Below are 19,809 nucleotides of genomic sequence, written 5' to 3'. Positions count from 1 at the left end.
AATGAATTCCACAAACCTATAATCTCTGAGGTCTTTCTGGGCACACACCATTGATGAACTTTCTAGAGGGGGAGGTTTGGTAACTGGCCTGTGGACACAACAGGGAGTGGGAGTGGGATAGCCAGGGTTTGAATGCAGCTCTCTCAATTCGAAAGTCTGCTCTTTCCACTCTGGTTTGCTGAGTCTGTTTCTCTAAGCGTAAGACGAGTAGGGATTGGGGAACACATTTCCTGGAGCGGGAGACCTGTTTGGTGTCTCGTGTGCTTTGAGAGCCCTGATCCTGACCCAGAGCCTTCTAACTCAGGGCAGCTGGTGGAGGTTCTCTCCCTCAGCCCTGACTGCAGTTCTGCGCCGCTGCAGAGAAGGAGATGATGCCCACGAGGGCCGGTCATGCTGGAGCAAGTTCTTTTCCTGTGGGGACCAGATCACAATCACCAGCACCCCAAGAACTTCATAAGGGCTACAAGCTGCACTCTGGGGATGCTGATTTGGGACTTTCCCCTCCGGACCAGACTTCCGGGCCAGCCCTGGATGCAGAGCTGACCTCACCCTGGGGTTAGAGCGAGGCATTCCCAAGAACCCACACACGCAGGTAAGCACCTAGGTACCTAAGAGTTACAGTTTCAAGGCAAACCTCGTAACTTCTCAGCCCCTTGCTCCTGCCTAAAAGAAACGTGCCTGCCCGCAGCTTGGTTGTGATAATCGAGTGAGGTAATAGATGAGAGGCCCAAAGTACTGTTCCCGGCACTTAGAAAAAGGTCCTTAGGTGACAGTAACTACTTCCATTAGAAATCAAAGCAGTAATGTGCTGGTACAAGATATACACAGAGCAAGTGTTTAATAAATCGTGGCTATTGTCATGGCCAGAGATTACCTTACAACTATTGATATTAGTCCTCTAAAACCACACTGCAAGGGATCAGAAGACTGGAATTCTAGACAGTGTTTCACCTTGAGGGAAGTTTGGTTTTCCCTTGAGAAAGGGTCAAGGAGCATGCGCTGAAGTAGTGGTTTACTGGAGAAATCACTTGACAAAGGGGAGAGTTCTTACCCCTGATGTAAACACACTGAAGAGTGGACAACTCATCTTCGAGGAGCAGGATGCCATTGTTTTCTGAGTGCCGAGCAGATAGATGCATTTGAACATTAAGAGGAATAAGAGGATTCCCTGGAGCCATCGCACCCTCTGAGACAGAAGAACGCAGCAGTCAGTTTATGTCCTGCCAATCATAAGAAAGTACCCAGGTATATTTACACCTGTAGGCCATGCACGGGACTCATTGCATCTGATAGACAAACCACACGGGCACTGAGGAACATTAGGTGCTGATGTCTGCGCAGGAGAATGAGTCAGAACTAGGAGTAAGTGTAAATTATAAAGCCTTTTTAGAAAGACCAGCTCTGAATTCTCCCTTGGTATTTCTATACCCACCAGGATAGAGCAGGTCTAGTCATTTCCTCTGTCCGAGCCTCAGTCTACTATGCTGTAAGAACATCGCCACCACAGAGGGGCCCTGGGAAAATACCAGTGCATGCTCATTCCTTCTTCCTCCTTTGTATGACAGAATACATTAACCTACTGACACTTTCCATGTAGATTTACAGTTTCTACTCTGTTAAAGACTAAGAGCACTCTCCTTTCATAGCTTTGGAGTTCACGGCTCAGAGAAGCAGGGTGATCAGACAGAAGTTGCACAGCTGGAAATACGGCAGACCCAAGGCCAACCCAGCCTCCTGAAATCCTTTACCCCCACAAGGCCTCCAGGAAGACTGCTCTCCTTCCTACCAAGGGCTCGCTGGGAAAGGACTTCTGGGTGTGTGATCTCATCTATACGCAACAAAAGGGAAAGAAATGAAAGCTGGGTGGTTTAAAATTGACATGGGCAATGAATCAAGGTTTCCTATTTGTTTTGTTTTATCATTAATTGGGACAAAGTCAACACTGACCTATGACAATCAAAACCCAGACAGCCTGTGAGTGATTATGACCCCTTGGGTTCCCTTCCAATCAGAGCAGGTGAGCCAAGCATGTGGAGATGGGAATGACTGGTTCCAGTATAATGCAAGCTGTGAGTGGAATTTCACATTTGCTAGTAGCTATATTTTAAAAAATAAAATTAAGGGAAAATTATTTTATAATATATTTTATTTAAGCCAGCATATCTAAAATGGCACCATTTCAATGTGTAGCCAACATAAACATTACTGAGATATTTTGTATTCTTAATTTTCCAAGTTTATGAAAGCCAGGGAGCATTTGACACTCATAGCCTATCTCAGTTTGGAATAGGCACATTGTGAGTTCTCAGTAGCCACATGTGGCCTGTGGCTACTGCACTGGACATCACAACTACAATCCCCTATGGGTGGACAACGTGGAAAGACCCCTTTCTCGCCTGCATCTGACTGAAGGATGTCATTAAGCCTTTTTAGCCATTGTCATTATTATGACTTTCATCTGTAGGACACCCACCAGATGCCAAGCTCTGTGCTGGAAGGATATGCATGTCTATGTATGTACAAATAGTGCACACATTCAAATCCTAACAAAACCCTCAAGGCACATAGCATGGTCCCACCTTATTAAGACTTGAACATTAAGTAATTTGCCCAATGGCACATGGAAGAAGAGGAGCTGGGATTGAGTCTTAGGTCTGCTAATCCTAAAGTCTGTGCATTTCCATTTCCACATACTTGAGTCATGGCTCTTTAAACCCGGGAGTTAAATCCCATCAATAGAAAATCAGTTGTCTTCATCTTGAAGATGTCTCATTCTTTCAGCACCAGGATGTAGCTTAAGCTAAATTTAGAGGTAAATCTAACTCTATGAGGATTAGTTTGATGAACCACATGAAAGGTATTCACAGAAGTGGAGTCAGGAGGGAAAGCCATAGTGCAGGCAGAGACCATGGTGCCAGCACAGAGATGGGCACACAAAGGCACCTGAGGGGACAAATACTGTCTACACTGCACATTTCCCAAGGGCTGGCCCTGAACACACAGCAACACAGCAATAGAAGTGAATGGTTCCAGCCACAAGTTTCTGCCTCAAGCACTCCTGAGTCAGTGTGGACAGTGTCCTCTAAGGGCCCTTCCACGGCATCAAACTCAGTGCTCAGGACTGTGGCTACCCTTGTGCCCAAGGCCCAGGGCCAGTTCCAGTGCTGCTCCTAATTAGATGTACCTGACCTTGGGCCAGCCACTTAGCCTTTCAGTCTTCATGGTGGCATACTACCAGCGGGAGTCAACCTGAATACATGTTAGCTCTTACACAGAAGCTAATTAAGGAGTCAGAAGTTGGCACTTGGCCTAGACAGAATCCCCTAGGCATGTTTTTCTGGCAGGGGCAGGGAGCACGATGAGAAAGGTAGGACATCAGTGGGGGGAAGGATAGAAGGGTAAACTCATTTCCCAAGGCCAGAAGTCAGGAGAAGCTGACTAATTACTGAGAGTCATCAGACAAGTATGTAGACAGATTCATGTTTGGCCTCATCATGCTCCTAGAAGATCTCTCCTGTCCACATCCAGTGAAAAGAGCATCCTGCAAAGTGTTCCACTTTGACCCCCTTGCTGAGGTCCATGCCTGGTGGCCGATTGGTGATTTATCAGTGCACTAAGCCATGCACTGAGAGACAGAAAGCCGGCCATCACCTGTGGGCCTCTCGGCATAGGCAAGGAAAAGCCTGGCCTCGTGGGCTTTGTGGCCACCAAAGCTATGTAAGGCCACAGTTATGGGACAGTGGAGACCTTGGGTAAGGTAGCACCCAGCTAGTAGGAAGAGGCTTGTCTAGCACAGACGTACAGTAAATGGTAGACCAGGAAGCCCACTGTCTGGCACAGAGAGAGAGATGCCAACAAGTTAAGCAACCCGTCCTCATCAGGCCCAGAACTGGACCTGGGAGAGTGATAGTGGACAAAACAGATACGCTCTCCCTCATAGAGCTTCCAGCCTCATATGGGGAGACAGGCAGTAAAGCAAACAATTTTTCAGTGCAGATTTCAGTGCATGCTGTAAGTGTCTGCAGGACAGGTCCCTGGATGGCCTTGGCCTGCCCAGCTCGTCCCCTGTTCTTGCTTGTAATTCCCAGAATAACTTAGCACAAGTAGGGGATGCAACATCCTGAGATGAGGAGGAACTGGCTGGGGCAGCCTAGGCTCTGCGTACATCCCTCCTAGAGGAGGATGCCCTATGACACTTCAGCCCGGAGCATCGTATTCCTGCCTTATGGCTCAGGGCAGGCTGCTTTCCAGGTCCCCAGCTGTGGTGCTTGTGAGGCAAAAGATGAACTTCCATCCAGCCTGGTCAGCTCTCCTGAGCAGTGGGGACCAGTTCACCCTTCCACTGTCCCTTGTTGCCTGTCTAGGATAACAGCCCTGCTTGGACTTACTTGTAGTGTGATGTTCTGGCTCATTGGACTCGTGTGTTCTGTTTTTCTTCAGGAAAAAAGTCCAATATTCCTCTGCTTGGGCTCCTTCTGAGCCCCTTTTCCCCCCAGAGAAGGGGGTTTGTGTTGCTTGCAACAAAACAGTCTCCAACAAGGAGACGGGGGCTGGTGCTTTGGTGGAGGAAGAAGAGACGTGGAGGACACTGACCTCATCCCACGCAGGTCTCCCAAAAGGGTGGACAGGAGAGCCAGGTCAGGGGCCTGGAGCCCAGAAGGAGGAAGAGAGAGGCTGGAGGAGACTGATGGAGCTGGGGGCTGGAGGGCCTGCAGCTGGGGAAGAACTGGCTCCTGCTCTTCCAGGCTGTTCCAAGACCTGTCCAGCCCTGAGGGTGTGAGGTCACCCTGGGTTATGGATGGCCCTGGGCCCTGACTGCCCTCTGGGTGGGTGGAAAAGGGTGGTCTAGGGAGGGTTCTTGGGTGGAAGCAGGGGCTGGGGAGAGGCCAGTTATGAGGACAGCAGGCCAACTGTATGGACTTGGCTTCCACACATCCCCTGCAGCCTGAATGCAGAGTCACAGGGGGAGCCCAGCAGGCATGGCCCTGACCCCTGTGCCCCGCCCCCAGCATACCTGATTCCACAATGCCATGAGAGTGAGGTCCATAAACGCTTGGCAAAGTCCCCTGTGGAACCGGTCGGTGACATCCCCAGCAAGTGTAGCAAGATGTCCGGAGGCCATGTAGTAGGTGAGGCTCACCCCAACCACAGAGAGCTGCAACACCCAGGAGAAAGGGCTCCTCAGACCAACTCCTGGCAAGGACTTCCCTGGCACCCCATGTAACTTGGGCCATAAGTGACCGTCATGCATCGCTTAACCACAGGGATACATCTAAGAAATGCATTGTTATGTGATTTCACTGTTGCGGGAACATCATAGCATGCATTACGCAAACCTAGAGGTAGCACCTACTACACACCTGTGCTATGTGGTACAGCCTGGGCTACAAACCTGTACAGCATGCCACTGTACTAAGATGCTGTCGGCCACTGTAGCACAGTGGGGAATATTTGTGTATCTAAACATGTCTGCACATTGAAAAAGTAGAGAAAAAGAGGGTCTACAGATTGAAAAATGGTTCACCAGGATAGGGCACTTACCAGAAATGGAGTCGTAGGACTGCAGGCTGTTCAGGTGAGACAGTGTGTGGGTGGTGAGTGGGTGTGAAGGCCTAAGACACGGCTGTCTACTACTGCAGACTGTACAGACACTGGACACCTTGGCTACACGAAATTTACCTAAAATTTTTTCTTCAAACATAAATTAACCTTAGCTTACTGGGACTTTATTTTATAAACTTTTGACTCCTTTGTAATAACATTTAAACACAAACACATTGTCTAGCTGCACAAGAATATTTTCTTTCTTTATATCTTTATTCTATAAGCTTTCTTCTATTATTACATTTTTTATTTTTTAAACTTTTTTTGGTTAAAAACAAAGACACAAACACACACATTTAGCCTAGGCCTACACAGGGTCAGGATCATAAGATGTCATTAGGTGACAGGATGATTTCAGCTCCATTACAGTCTCACAGGATTACCATCATTGACTGAAATGTCATGCGGCACACAGCGGTAACTGTAAAAGTGCTAAGTAGACATTTATCTCAAATGCTATTTTGGCATTAACACTACAGAGGAGAAAACTGCAATAATGTTGGAAGCAGGGGGTTCACAATCAATATCTCATTAAAATTCTTTTGTTTTTTCAAGATGAAAATATTTTTATTGGTATAATTTTTCACAAGAAAGTGACATAAGGGGGGGCTACCTCCAGCCAGTTTCTTGGTTTTTGCCAGTAGGGGAGAAGGCCCTTCTCCATCACCCAGTAGAGTTGAAACCAGAAGTGAATCAGGCTGAGCACCAGGAAGATCAGCTGGCAGGGAGAATATAAACAAACAAGATCAACACAAATACTGATACATTGTTTTTTTATGGTCTAAGACTTGTGGCCAGCTCCTCTACCAATCACTTTCTAGCAGACAGTGCAAGCCAGTTTCTTGCTCTGCAGAGTTTTGATAAACTCTGTTCTTCAGTAGGTACTTGGGGCAGCTGGGTTTCTCTTCTGAGTCAAGCACACTCAGAATCTTAACTCCGTGCCAGCGTTAGACCCTGCAATGGGCTCTGCCCTCACAGAAAAACCATGGATTTTGGAGATCTACAGTCCCCAGGTTCCCTGACCTCCACGTCCCCCTCCAGACCTTCCTGGTGCCACTCAAAAGAGGGAGTTTTGCGCATAAACAAAATATATAAAATATGAAATATCTATGTCTATATACTTGAACTCCACGCAAAAAAAAAAAAAAAAAAATATATATATATAAATATATATATATATATATATATATATATATATATAAGGGGAGACCCCAAAAAACTGGAATTATCTTTTGGAGGGCAGGTCTCTGGGAGTACAGGTTTCCCCTGCTAGGTGAGCATTCTAGGAATCCATTGGCATCAGTGTATCAGTTAGTGTTGTTGTAAGAGGCTGCGCTGCAGAAAAAATGTCCTGAGTTATGGCAAACAGGTGATTGGTTCTTCCACCATGACACCACATCTGCCCACATCGTGCTGAGTGTTCAGCAGTTTTTGACCAAAAAACAGTATTATCCCCATTCCCCACCTTCCCTATTCACCTGATCTCACCCCGAGCAACAATTTTTTTTGTTTCTGTGGATGAAAAATGTCTTCAAAGGGAAATGTGTTGCTGATGTGGAAGGAGTGAAACAAACAAAAAAAAAAATGGCAGAAACACTAAAGGGCATCAAAACTGATGAGTCCAAAAATTGTTTTGAGCAGTAGAAAAGGTGTCTTGATAGGTGTATTGCATCAAACGGAGAGTACTTTGAAGATGACTGAAGTTTAAACATGTAAGAATAAATACACAACTTTTTATAAATACTGTTTTTTTGGTCACCTCTTGTATATGTACATCTTCAGCAAGTAAAACCTTTAAAATACATGTGTGCATCTTCAGCAAGCAAAGCCTTTCAAAGCTCCCGCGTAAGGACCTTCCTACAGTTCTCTGTGTGGTTCCCTGTCCACTGGCGAGTTGCATTTTATGACTTCATGCACCCATGCATTCACTGAAACTCAATTTTAGTCATGGATTTACGAGGAACTGAGCCACATCAGCAAGCCTCTTAAAGTGCTCTCTGTCCCCTGCTGGAGTCCGTGCCCTGTGTGCCTCAGGCTGCCGTAGGAAGCTACACACAGAGCAAGTTCCCTGTGGGTTCCTGGACAGTGAAAGGCAGCAGTGCTGCACTAAGCCACAGTGCAGCCCAAGGCGAAAGGAACAGTCCGCGAAACTGATCCCGCCGTTGTCTAAAATTTTGAATTTTTGCCCATAACAATTTTTTACATAAATGCTGATTTTTAAAAATATTGCACTAGAATACTGTTCATTTTGATTACCAGGTCATTTTGGTAACCCTTAAATCTGGGGCCGAGGTAAGTACCTCACCTGCCTCCCCCAGCCTGACCCTGCCTATCCTCCGGTCACCCACACACAGGCACGGCACTGAGCTCTAGTCACGGTCAGCCTTGAATGGTCCTTGGGGTCTAAAACCTCTTGGGACTCTCTTCACACCAAAGTGAGCTTGATCTGAAGTGTTAGCAGGACCTACTTCTTCAAGGCGAAAAGTTAACTACGGGCAGAATATTAGCAAAGTTCCCAAGGACAAGCTCAGAGTGACTTCTGGCGCTTTTGATGGCTCAGTGAAGCTACATGAACATGTTTCATCTCACCAAGAGCCCTGGTGCTGCGGACTGAAGTTTTGTGTGCCCCCAAATCCACAGGTTGAATCCCTAACCCCAGTGTGGATGTACTGGAGATGGGGCCTCTAGGGAAGTGATCAAGGTTAGCTGAAGTCATAAGCTGCAGCCCTGATCCTATAGGATTAGTGTCCCCACAGAGAGACCCCAGAGAGCTCTCTCTCCCTTTCTCTCTCTCTGTCTCACGAGAGATCCTATGAGTACACAGTGAGAAGGCGGCCATATACCAGCCAAGAAGAGCGTCATCACCAGAACCTGGCCATGAGGGTACCCTGTCTCAGAGTTCCAGCCTCTGGGACTGTGAGAAGTAAATGTCTCTTGTTTAGGCCACCCAGTCAGTGGTATTCTGTTATGGTAGCCTGAGGGAAGACCCATGGGGGAATTGAACTATCAAGCCTAATCCATCCATGGTGAATTGAGTACATTAAGACCTGTCCTATATTTGCATTTTACACATAAATGGCAATTGGTTTTCCCATTGGGAATCTTCTCCATCTTGTGCCTCAATACCTAGCATGACGCCTGCCAGGTGATGGGGACATGACAAAGGTGTGACTGGAGGGCTGTAGAGTGGGCAGAAAATGGGTCCTGCGTGAAAAGCCCAGCCTGCGTGGAGCCCCACCTCCTGTGCACTTCCTGGAGGTCCAAGGGGCAGGGACTCACCTCAGGAAGCACGAGGTGGAACTGCAGGCCCATGTCACTGTGGAAGATGCTGAATGACTCCACCAGGCATGAGGTGACGAGGCCCCCCGTGGGGAGAATCTCCGTGCTCAGGGACACGCTGGTAAAGAGTCGGGTTGGAGGGTTGTAAAGGGTGAAGTGCACGGACATGGCCCTGGTGTTCTGGTCAATCCACCCGCTGGCCCTGAGGCGGGTCAGGGCAGCCTCGGCTTCCAGCCTGTCAAGCAGCACAAGTTGGGGGAGGGCAGGGAGGAAGGCTCAGGAGTCCGAGGCACCAGCCGCAGGCCCATGCCAGGAAGGCCTCACACAAGGACGAACAGCACCTGGGCTTCAAGGGCCTGGGCAGATGACCCTCTGTCTCTCAGGGACCCTCTCAGTAGCCCTCTGTCCTCTCTCCTGCCATACCCTCTTCCCTGAGGCAGCCCAGAGGACCCCCAGGCAGGAGGGATCTGGAGAAAGAAGGGTTTCCATTCCCACCCGCACAGTGTAAGGCAGAGATGCCCAATACCTCACTCCAGGTACTCTAAGACATTCTATTTTCTTCTTTTTAATAGATTCATTTGAAATAAACTATCTTTTACTAATTTGTATTTGGTAACAATTAAGTCATTTCCTCTATTTTTTACTCCTTGTAGGCACACATTACTGTCACTACCTAGAGGCCCCACTGGTCTAAGACCATCAGTGTTAGCACCAGGGTCAGCACAGCCCCAAGGCAGTGTGAAAGCGTGTGTTGCCCAGGGAGTTTGGTGGGTGTGGGCAGTGGTGTGTGCCTGGCTGGGCAGGGCAGGCGGCCTGACCTTGGACCTGGCTGCCACTTGGAGTTGTGTTTGTTATGCGCTTAAACTCTACCTCTCATCTGCACGATGCAGCAAAAAGTAGCACCAGACCTACTCCACTGGGCTGCGTGAGGGTTCAATGAGACCAGGTCAATATGCTGCTTGACAGAGTCAGCCCACGACATGACCAATGTGCATGATAGTCTAGGACCTCCATGTGTTCCAGCAGCAACTTTCTGAAGGAACGTTCCGCCCTGTGCTCTCTCCTACACATGGAGGCTGGAGGCCTGAGCTTGTGTTCTGTCACACCCTCATGGAGACTCTTCTGTTATTCACAGCAATGACAAGTCTTGCTGGAGCCCCTGGCAGTGGTATGCCCGCTTGCTGGTCTGTTGGGAGGCAGCACTGACTGCACCCATGCCAAGTCCAGATGGTACCTGTGGTGGCACAGTGACCTGGGATAGATGGTGGCCCTCTGTCACACTGACCTTGTTCTGCCCAGGCTAAGCACACAGTCTTCCCTTGCTCTGAAGCCCCTGGGACCACTCAGGGTCACATTTTGGTTCTCCAGGTCTACCATGTGGGGGTTCTCAGGGTCTCCAACTTGGGGGCTACACGTTGGAAAAGAGTCTTCGATGAGTGCTGAAAATGCCCAGGGATGCTGTGGAACAAAACCAGCAATCAGAAGAAGAAACAGACCACCACTCCCAAGTCCACCTGTACCCAGAAGTTCCCAAATGTGGGTGCACGTGGGCACATGCAACACAGTGACTTGCAACACAGTGACCTGCTCCCCTAAATGACCATTCTGCAGGTGGCTTCTCAATCTCTGGGCTTTAGTGCAAGCTAGAAGGATCCAGGCTCTACCCACTGAAGGCTGGCATCTGAGGCATCTACCAGTCTAGGACTTGGACTACTTGAGGTTTCCCCATGATGGGATGATGTGGATAAAGAAAAGTCTATGTGAATATTCTATTTTTAGATGAAAAATCTTGGCTTTTCTGGATCTCCAAGGACAAACAGTGGACTGAATAAACTTACAGTGAATGCAAGGAAGGAAGAGGCTTCTGGAAGGGCTTGCAAGGAGAGAGGATAGGTGACAGGCCCGCATTCTCCCACCCATCCTTGACAACTCCAGTCCCCAGAGGGGCCAATGGGATCTGCCATGTCCTGTTCTAGTGTCACCTAGATTTCTCTAATTCCGTGGATTTACAGAAGCAAAAAGAAGAAGAGCCTCTTACCCTGAATAAACGGCTGGGAGGAACTTTGAGCTGTTTAATTAGTGAACTGCCCATGAGGTAGCACTTTCCTCCAAGAGCTCTGGGCTGGAAGAAGAAACCAGGTTAAGAGAATGCGGCACACAACTGACGTCGAATATCACCACCAGGCAGTGTTGAGAAGGCATGCGTGTGCTCTGTACAACTTGACCTGCTACGTTGCAGGTCAGAACTTTCCTTCCTCCTGACAACATTCTAAGGATGTGACCAACATCCCAAGGAGGACAGCGACTGCCTCCCTCATCCTGTCCTAGAAAGGGACTAGCATTCAAATGACGTCTTCATGATTCGCATCGCATAAGAATGGTCGCTTTATCTTTTTCTGAAGTGTCTCAAGCGTCATCAACCCAAGAAACTACATGGGATACAACACAATAAAATAGAAGTGAGGTGTTTGAGAAATGCAGGACAAAGACCTTTGTTTTTTTTTTAATGGGGAGGGAGCTGAAGGTGGATGAGCAAGAATAGGACTGTGCAAAATGCATATTCACTTTTTCTTCAGAACTTGAGACCAGCCTCATCTCTTTCTGGAAACTTCCTTGAGGCTCCCTTCTTGGCTGTTTGCTCCTCCTCTCTTCAGGGTGCTTCTCGTGTGCCCTTGTCACAGTATTTTGTACACTGAACTAGAATCTTCCATTTACCTGCCTTGCATCTCATCAGCCCGAGGGCTCCCTTGGCTCCACCTGGCCTGTGTCTAGCTTCGGCCTGGGAAGTATCGGAATCTGGAGAATTCCATGTAACTGAGAGGGATGGGCGAAGGACTCTGGCAGGGAGAGGGATAGGTGCTCTGTTGGCCTTGGCATCTATGTTGGTGAGCCACAGCCTCATACCTGTGTGATCACCATACCTGTGTGATCACCCAACAACCTGTGAAGTGCTGGAGCTCAGGCACTGGTACTGTTTCACTCATGGTTACAGCTTTTCTGAGAGGATCTCCTGGGAAGAGGCGATGGAAAGCCCACCTGAGTCCCTGGCCCGCCGGCTGCTGAGCCTCCTGGGTACAGGCCGTCCAGCAGTGTGGTCAGACTCCAGTCCCACCAGTCGGCGACACTTCTCAGGCCGTCCAAGGAGTGTCTGGCATTTCTTGATCCAAGAACAAAAACAAAAAGTTGTCTCCTCATGAACAAGAGCAATTAAAAGCAAGAACAAAGGTGTTTTTTTCTTGCCAATTTTTATCACTCAGATTTCAAGTATCCTGCAGGAATTAAACTAAAGCCATCAGCAGCATGAGACACAAAACCCTGGAAATCACTTTGCTCCTCAGTAGCAGAAGAGAACGGAGAATAGCGGATAAACCTGCTGTCCTTTCGCTCACTCATTCACTCAACAACCATTACTGTACAACTACCAGGTGTCAGGCACACTTCTAGGCACTGGGAAAAATAAAAGAAAATCCCTGTGCTTGTGTGGGGAAACAACAAATAAGATAAATCAGCAAATTTACACTATGTTTGCGGTAATATTAATGAGAAAAAAGTGAAGCAGGAAAGACAGGAAGTGGTAGGGTGGGCATGTAGCAGTTTTAGCTTGAGCAGCCATGGAAGATTTTACTAGGAAGTGATAGGTCAGCAAAGACCTGGAGTTTGAGGAGGGAGGAGCCCATGGTCATCTGAGGGAGGCTGTTCAAGGGAGAGGCCTGGCAAGGACTTCCAAGAGGGCTGCAGAGGAAGCACCAGGGCGAGAGGAGACAGGGAGGTACGGGGACACCTGGGCGAGACCCCGTCCTCTCCACACTGACTGCCGATGGGTGGGCGTGGCATGTGGCCTGCCTCCAAGCTGCCTGTGGGTAGCAGAGGCCAAGGCCAGAAGAAACGCAGTATTGGCACCAATGCTAGTCTGTTTTCTTTCCAATTCACTTCATTATTACACTTATTAGGTATGCATCATATTTCCACCAAGGGACAGGGTAAAGAAGCACTGAAATAATGTTGAACAAAGGAAATCGATCACTTTGGGTTTGTTCAGATAATGCCCTAAGACCATGCATGGGCCAGAGCTGTGCACGGCAGCACCAGGAGTGTACATTTGACTCCGGGCTACAGACAGAGAGAAACGAAGACTATCAAATGTTCCCCAGAAAAAAGTAGCTCTCACCTAACTAAACGCTCCCTCACACGTGGCATGCCCACACAAGGAGAGATGGGTCTGATGTGGCTGCTTCATCCAAGTCCTTCCATGGAAAGGGGAGACCACATACTTCTCAGGGAAGGGAATTTTGTTGGAAAGTGATGTTAGGTTAGTTGGAAAAGGACATAAACTCAAGTCATCCAAGTGCACACAGTTTTAATTTTCGTGACTGTTCCTGCAACCAAACCCAGACTACTCCAAAGAATGAACCGATATGAGTTCTTCAGATGATGGCTGTGGCTTTGATAAATGAGACCCAAGAGCAAAGCTGGGCTGGTTGGGGACAGTGAGGGTGGACCCACTTCTCATCGTGAGAGACCCGAGAACAGAACTGGGCTAGGGACAGTGAGGGAGGAGCTGCCTCTCAACATGAGAGCCAACTGTGCGTGCCTCTTCCCAACTCCACATTCAGTGATAGTGCATCGGTAGTGGAAAACAGATGATGATGAGAGCTTTTACACTACAGAAATTGACAGGGAGATGCTGTGAGTCAGGGCTTTTGTCCTACAGAAAGCCAGATGTTAGCTGTTTATCAGCACCCCAGAGACTGTGTCCAGGCAAGGGTGTGGAGCAGATTTGGCATGGCTGATTAAGGGCAAATTTTGGAGATAATTCAGAAAAAGTTTTTTAAAAGTTTATAGTCATGACAAAAATTAGGTAATACAAAGAAAATAAAGAACAAAGAAATGCCACTAATACATAGATTATTAGGAAGATATAAATAGCCTCAACCGACAATGTATAAATACAATAAATGTGTTCCAAAACTTCCATAGCTTTTGGGAATAAAAGTCTAGTGAACAAAGTTTTTTTTTTTTTTTTTGAGTTGGAGTTTCACTCTGTCGCCCAGACTGGAGTGTGGTGGCTGCTCCCGGCTACTGCAGCCTGGACCCACTAGGCTCTGGCGATCCTTCCACCTCAGCCTTCCGATGAGCCGGAATTACAGGCGCGCGCTACCACGCCCGGGTGATTTTTGATTTATTGTAGAGATGAGGTCTCACTGCCCAGGCGGGTCTCAAACCCGCGAGCTCAGGAAATCCACTCACCTCACCTCCCAAAGGCGCGGGATTACAGGCTGAGCCACCGAGCCCGGCTAGTGAACGAATTTATCTGACTGGTTTTATTTCCTTTTTCCTACAGAGATCATCTCCCACCCATTCAAGCATTTGATCTTCCTTGGTTTATACATTTTTAGAGCTTCATCTATGCAGGTTTGTTATTGGGTGCTGATTCTCAACTCTGGAGTTCTCTAAAACTCTGGTCAAACTGTTTATCAAATGCAGAGCAAGTTGGAGGGAGGCCAGTGAAGCATCCAGAGTGTGGAATGGAGAAACAGAGAGGCACCAGGAGAGGAAAAGGTAAAGAGACAGAGGTGGGAGGCATAAGGTAAGCAGGGGAAGGCCTACAGATACAGCCATTTGGAAGAAGGAAAGGATGGGAAAGAGCGACCAGAGAGGCAGTGACGGAGGGAAGGAGAGAGGGAAGGGAGGGAAGAGGGCAAGGATGGCATGTAATTTCCAGCAGTGTAAAATGTTCATCATCTGCTTGGCAAGCAAGACTACTTTACAGGCAAACTGTACATTTATAGACTGATATGCTCCATATTCTGTGTTTTTAAAAAGTAGTATAGACTTAGTAGCACCACTGAGTTTATACAGCTTTCGAAGAATGCTGTCACTCCCTGAAATGAAGCCAAGAAAGTCCAGAATGTCAGAGCCAAAGGCCCACACCCAAGCTGTGGACATCTCAAGCCTCAGTCCTGGCACACTTGGAGTGCAGGTAGTGAGCTAAAGAAGCCAAGAATATTCTGACCCCACCCGTATTAGTTGCAGGAATTATATAAAACAAACTTAAAAGGCTAGTTAAATAATGCATAGATAAAATAAGCAGTTACTTTACATTTATGGCTCTTGGATAGAGCACCTGATTCATTGATTGGTGCCTTATTTGAGGATTTTTTAAACATGGAATGTCATGAAGACTTTCTTGAATTCAGAAACATTTCAAAAACAACTTAAATATGTCAGGATCCATGCATAATTACTTTTTGTTAAGACACAAGAAATTCAGTATCCCGCCTTCCTCAACTTTACAGATGAAGACTCTGAGGTCCAGAGTCAAAGGGCCTGCCGGAGTCACCTGGTGGCCAAAGGGCACCTAGAAGCCCTGTCTCTGAATTCTGTTTAATTCATTTCCCCTCCTGAGCTTTAATTCCTCTGTTGGGATACCAACAAATGCCAAAACCCCAGGAGCTGTTGATATCAGGATTAGGCACTGGGGATAAGGGCTGAGGTGGAGAGGGTCCACCTTAAACTTTCTATCAGGAACCAGGACACATAAATATCCCTGCCTGGTGGCCAGAGCAGTGAGGGGCGGTGAGGTTTTGCGTCTTTGCGGAAAACATGATGTCTATGCAAACCTGTAGGGAGGCAGCATCTGAGTTGTTAATCTGAGCACATCAGTCTCGTGTACGCGTGAGATTTCCCACAAATATTATCTCAGCTGTGATACGTCTGATTTGAATATCAAGAGGCAGCAAGTCATATGAGAAATATGCCAAATAATGCTGACTTATGAAACATGAGATTAAAAAATAAACCAGCAAGAGTCAGAGGTTTTTCATGTTTAGATTTCCATTTCTGGGGATGATGTCCCAATTTGTCACTTTGCACATAGCACCACCTACCGTCACAAGCTGTGCACATGCACAGAAGGAGAGCTGAAAAGTTGGTCACTGGTGGAGAAAACTGCTTATTTTGCAAACAGGGAAGCAAAGAATTCCACTTAATTTCACCATGTAAACAGTTGGATTGCTGAGCTCCGAAGATTCCAGACTTATTGCGCTGAGACTTCCAGGTCTTACTATATTAGTGGGTCATAACACTGATAAAGGAGGACAATACTTCTTTAGCTACCATCATCTGGCTGGATAGCAATAACCCTCTCTCTCTTGCAGAAAATAAAAAAAATACATTCTGAAGGTATGGATAAAATTAAATGAACTTTCCAGTCTCTGCCCCCAAAGAATCCAACAAAAATGCCCACATCAAGTTGAATTACTTGGTCAAAGGAATTAAGTCAAAGGCATTTCTTCATTGAAAAGCTGGAGGAACGCATCTTTAAATATTCTAAAGATAAAAGTAAACCCTGGAATACATAGAATTTTCCATTTTATTTCCTGTCACTGAAACCATAGTGAAAAACCAGTATTATTTCATATCATGTACTTCAGAATTCAAAGCCAAACTGCCGTGAAAAAACTAACAGACTGACTGTTTCTTGCAAGTGAAAATAAAGTCTGGCCATGGACTTAATAACAACTCTCAATAAAAAAAAAGAACTGCTGGCTGGGGATGGTGGCTCATGCCTATAATTCCAGCATATTGGGAGGCCGAGGCAAGAGGATTGCCTGTGCCCATGGGTTTGAGACCAGCCTGGGCAACTTGGTAAGACCTCATCTCTACAATAAATCAAAACATTAGCTGGGCATGGTGGTGTGTGCCTGCAGTTCCAGCTACTTGCCTGAGTCCAGCAGATTGAGGCTGCAAGTGGCCATGAGCGTGCCACTACACTCCAGCCTGGGCAACAGAGTAAGATTCCAACTCAAAAAAAAAAAGGAATGCTACATTAAATGTCCTCAGTGATGACAATATGCATCCTGATTTTTATAATTGCCAAGATATGGGAAAAAATCTGACACAACATAATGCGATTTTGCTCCCCTTTGCCTGCCTGGTGGTACCATGGAAATGTTTCTACTTTATATCTTTCAGTTCTGCCCAGTTTCCCTATCATGAACACATACTACTAATACTTTCAGAAGTAGGAAGAATGAAATGAACACTTGAGAACAGGTGGAAACTTGAGGAGGTGTTACAATCTGTTTCAAATTGGGCGTTATTTATGATGAATTGCAGCCACCACCTTTGAATGAAGAACTCAAGTGTCTTCAGCAGAAAATAAACTGCAAGGCCATCCTGTTTTGTCACAAGCCTCAAAGTACCTAGAAATACACTTGTTTCATATTTACTCAAAACGAGATGCTAGGACCACGCTCACTGTCTGCCAGTAGAGGCCCCTAATTAACACTGGGAAGTAATGTCACAAGTCAATGTCACAGCCTTTCCCATACATCCATGTGGGACATGGGAGACCCTTCTCTGGGGCTCAATCATGCAGAGGTAAATGGCCCAAGGAAGTGGATTGGGGAGGCTGTAAGGTCCCTCCCCTCCATGTTAGTACTAGAAGATAGAGACGTGACTCGGCCTGTTCAAAGTAACAAAAGAAAGCAAACTCCCTCTGCACCCTGAATTCAGGGCTTCCCCTTGGGCATACACTGGCCACGAACCAGTGCAATGGCCCAGAGCTAAAGGAGCTCCCCAGCCTCCTACCTTGTGAATTCCTTCCGGACAGCTTGATTGAGAGAACACTCATCTTGGGAGACCCTCCCATGTATTATGCACAAAAGCAGAAGCAGCATGAAGATGCCCATGGAAATGTCTCTGTGAAAGGAAGTGTCAAGTTAGCATCCTGACAGGACCCGTGTGTGTGTGTGTGTGTGTGTGTGTGTGTGTGTGCACGCGCGCACATCCAAGGAGTTTCACTCAGCAAAACCTGGTCTTTTAAATCCTCGAGGACATGATTGTGTAAGGGATGAGGTACGTGCAAAGCATCGTTATTTTTTGCACATCGGCATCCAGTTTTCCCAGCACCACTTAAAAAAATCCTGTCTCCATTAGATTGTCTGTGCCTTTGCCTATTTGTGTGAGTCTATTTCTGGGCTCTCTAATTCGTTCCATTGATCTGTGTGTCTAGTCTGTTTCCAAACACTACACTTCCTTGATTTCTGCAGTTTTATAGTACGCCTTAAGGTTGGGTAGTGTCAGTCCTCTGACTTTGTTGACTTTTAAAAAAAATATTGCTTTGGCTATCCTATTTTCTTTGCTTTCCATGTACACTTTAGAATCAGTTTGTCAATATCTATTTTTTAAAAAAAGCTTGTGGTGGTTTGTAGAGAGTGTATTGAATCTACAGATCAAACTGGAAGAATCGACATTGTAACAATACTGAATCCTCCAATCAATACCCACAGTCTTGCCACACCTTTAGATCTTTTTATTTATTTCATCTGTGTTTTGTGGTTTTCAGCATGCAGATTCTGCACAGATTTTCTTAGGTTTATGTCTATGTATTTCATTTCTGTAGTGCTCTTACAAAATAGTACTTTTTAGAAACTTCAAATTTCAATTTCATTGTTGGTATATAGGAACACAATTTAATTCTATATATTGACTTGTATCCTACAACTTTTATGAATTTACTTATTAGTTCTAGGAGCCTTTTTTAACAACTTATTTTGTAAAATGTCTGCATAGACTATTTGTGTTATTGCTAATAGATGGGTTTTTTCATATTTTCAAATCCATATGTTTTTTATTTATTTTTCTTGTCTCTTGCACTGGCTGGGACTTCCAATATGATGATCAATAGGAGTGATCAGAAAAGACAACCTTGTCTTGCTCCTTATCATAAAAAACTTTCAGTCTCGCTGTTAAGTATGATATCAGGTGTAGGCTTTTTATAGATACTTTTTAGTCATTGAGGGAAGCTCTCTTCTATTTCCAGTTTGCCGAGAGGTCTCTTTTTTTTAAATGAATGAATATTGAATTTTACCAAATTATTTTTCTGCATCTATTGAGATGACCATATGGGTTTTTCAAATTTAGCCTGTTAATATGGTGAATTACATTAGCTTTTTTTCTCATATCTCTTCTGACCAACAGATATCACCTTTATCTCTTTTTGGTTTCTTTGTGATGTGTTTGTTGAGCAAGCTGGTTCTTTGTGATAGAGTTCTCAGAATCTTGCTTTCCCATGGTGGTATTTGATATGTTCACATTACAAATGGCAAGTTGGCAAAAAATACTTCATCAGATTAAGATAGGACTGTGAGGGTCAGTTGCCTCAGATGATTGTTCTTCCATCAGAAGACACATCATGGCTGATTGATTCTCTGTCTCTCCTTTTCTGTTGTTCAGGATTCCTTAAAAGCTGTAAAAATATCTGGGTGCAGTGGCTCACACCTATAATCCCAGCACTTTGGGAGACTGAGGACCAGCCTGGGCAACTTGCCGAAACCTCATCTCTACAGTAAATCAAAAAATTAGCCAGGCATGGTGGCGCATACCTGTAATTCCAGCTACTTGGAAGGATGAGGCAGAAGGATTGCCTGAGGCTGCAGTGGCCGCGAATGTGCCACTGAACTCCAGCCTGAGCGACAGTGAGACTCTGACTTAAAAAAAAAAAGTTGCAAAAATGGTTAGGTTTTACTTGTTTCTTTTAGTCTTTAGGCCAGGTGTATGCATTAGCCGGAATATCTGCAAAGAGAACTATTCCCTCTCCTACCGTGTGGCTTTCCAGGTGTACAATTTATATAAGAAAGGCAACTTTTGCCAGCTTTTAATAAGTTGGTTCTTCAGCATCCAACCACATGAGTCAATTACATTGTGGGTATTGTCACAGCTCATGGCTTTAGATTTCATGAGCTTCAATGCGCTGCAGTTTTGATTCTTTATTTGATGTCAACTTGATGTTTGACCCATGCGAACCTCTTCAAATGGACTTCTGTGTCCTTTGATGATGACTCTAGCTGTCATCAGTTGCCTCCTTGCTTAAGAAATGCTCCAGGCCTATCTTGCACTTTATACATCACAGTCCTCAAATCA

The 19,809-nt window shown here is 46.1% G+C and overlaps 2 protein-coding genes across 2 annotated transcripts in view; one reads left to right on the top strand and one right to left on the bottom strand.

Moving 5' to 3' along the window:
• Nucleotides 1-19,809, bottom strand: part of PKD1L1 (polycystin 1 like 1, transient receptor potential channel interacting) — a 158,459-nt gene that overhangs the window by 37,825 nt on the left and 100,825 nt on the right. The window contains 8 exon segments of the mRNA XM_021714974.1: nucleotides 1,052-1,186; nucleotides 5,015-5,155; nucleotides 6,218-6,322; nucleotides 8,884-9,118; nucleotides 10,169-10,341; nucleotides 10,922-11,005; nucleotides 11,920-12,040; nucleotides 17,476-17,586. Of these exon segments, the coding sequence (XP_021570649.1) occupies nucleotides 1,052-1,186; nucleotides 5,015-5,155; nucleotides 6,218-6,322; nucleotides 8,884-9,118; nucleotides 10,169-10,341; nucleotides 10,922-11,005; nucleotides 11,920-12,040; nucleotides 17,476-17,586 (1,105 nt within the window).
• CUNH7orf69 (chromosome unknown C7orf69 homolog) lies at nucleotides 14,290-15,901 on the top strand. The gene is given in 5 exon segments (XM_021714973.1): nucleotides 14,290-14,355; nucleotides 14,357-14,442; nucleotides 14,444-14,470; nucleotides 15,761-15,792; nucleotides 15,795-15,901. Coding segments are annotated over 5 exon segments (318 nt in total).

The sequence above is a fragment of the Carlito syrichta genome, unplaced genomic scaffold, assembly GCF_000164805.1.
Source record: "Carlito syrichta isolate Samal-C Ts95f unplaced genomic scaffold, Tarsius_syrichta-2.0.1 Scaffold306292, whole genome shotgun sequence".
In the NCBI taxonomy this organism is placed as follows: Eukaryota; Metazoa; Chordata; class Mammalia; order Primates; family Tarsiidae; genus Carlito; species Carlito syrichta.
Note: the sequence above shows the minus strand (reverse complement) of the source record. Positions and strands in the feature narration are given on the sequence as shown.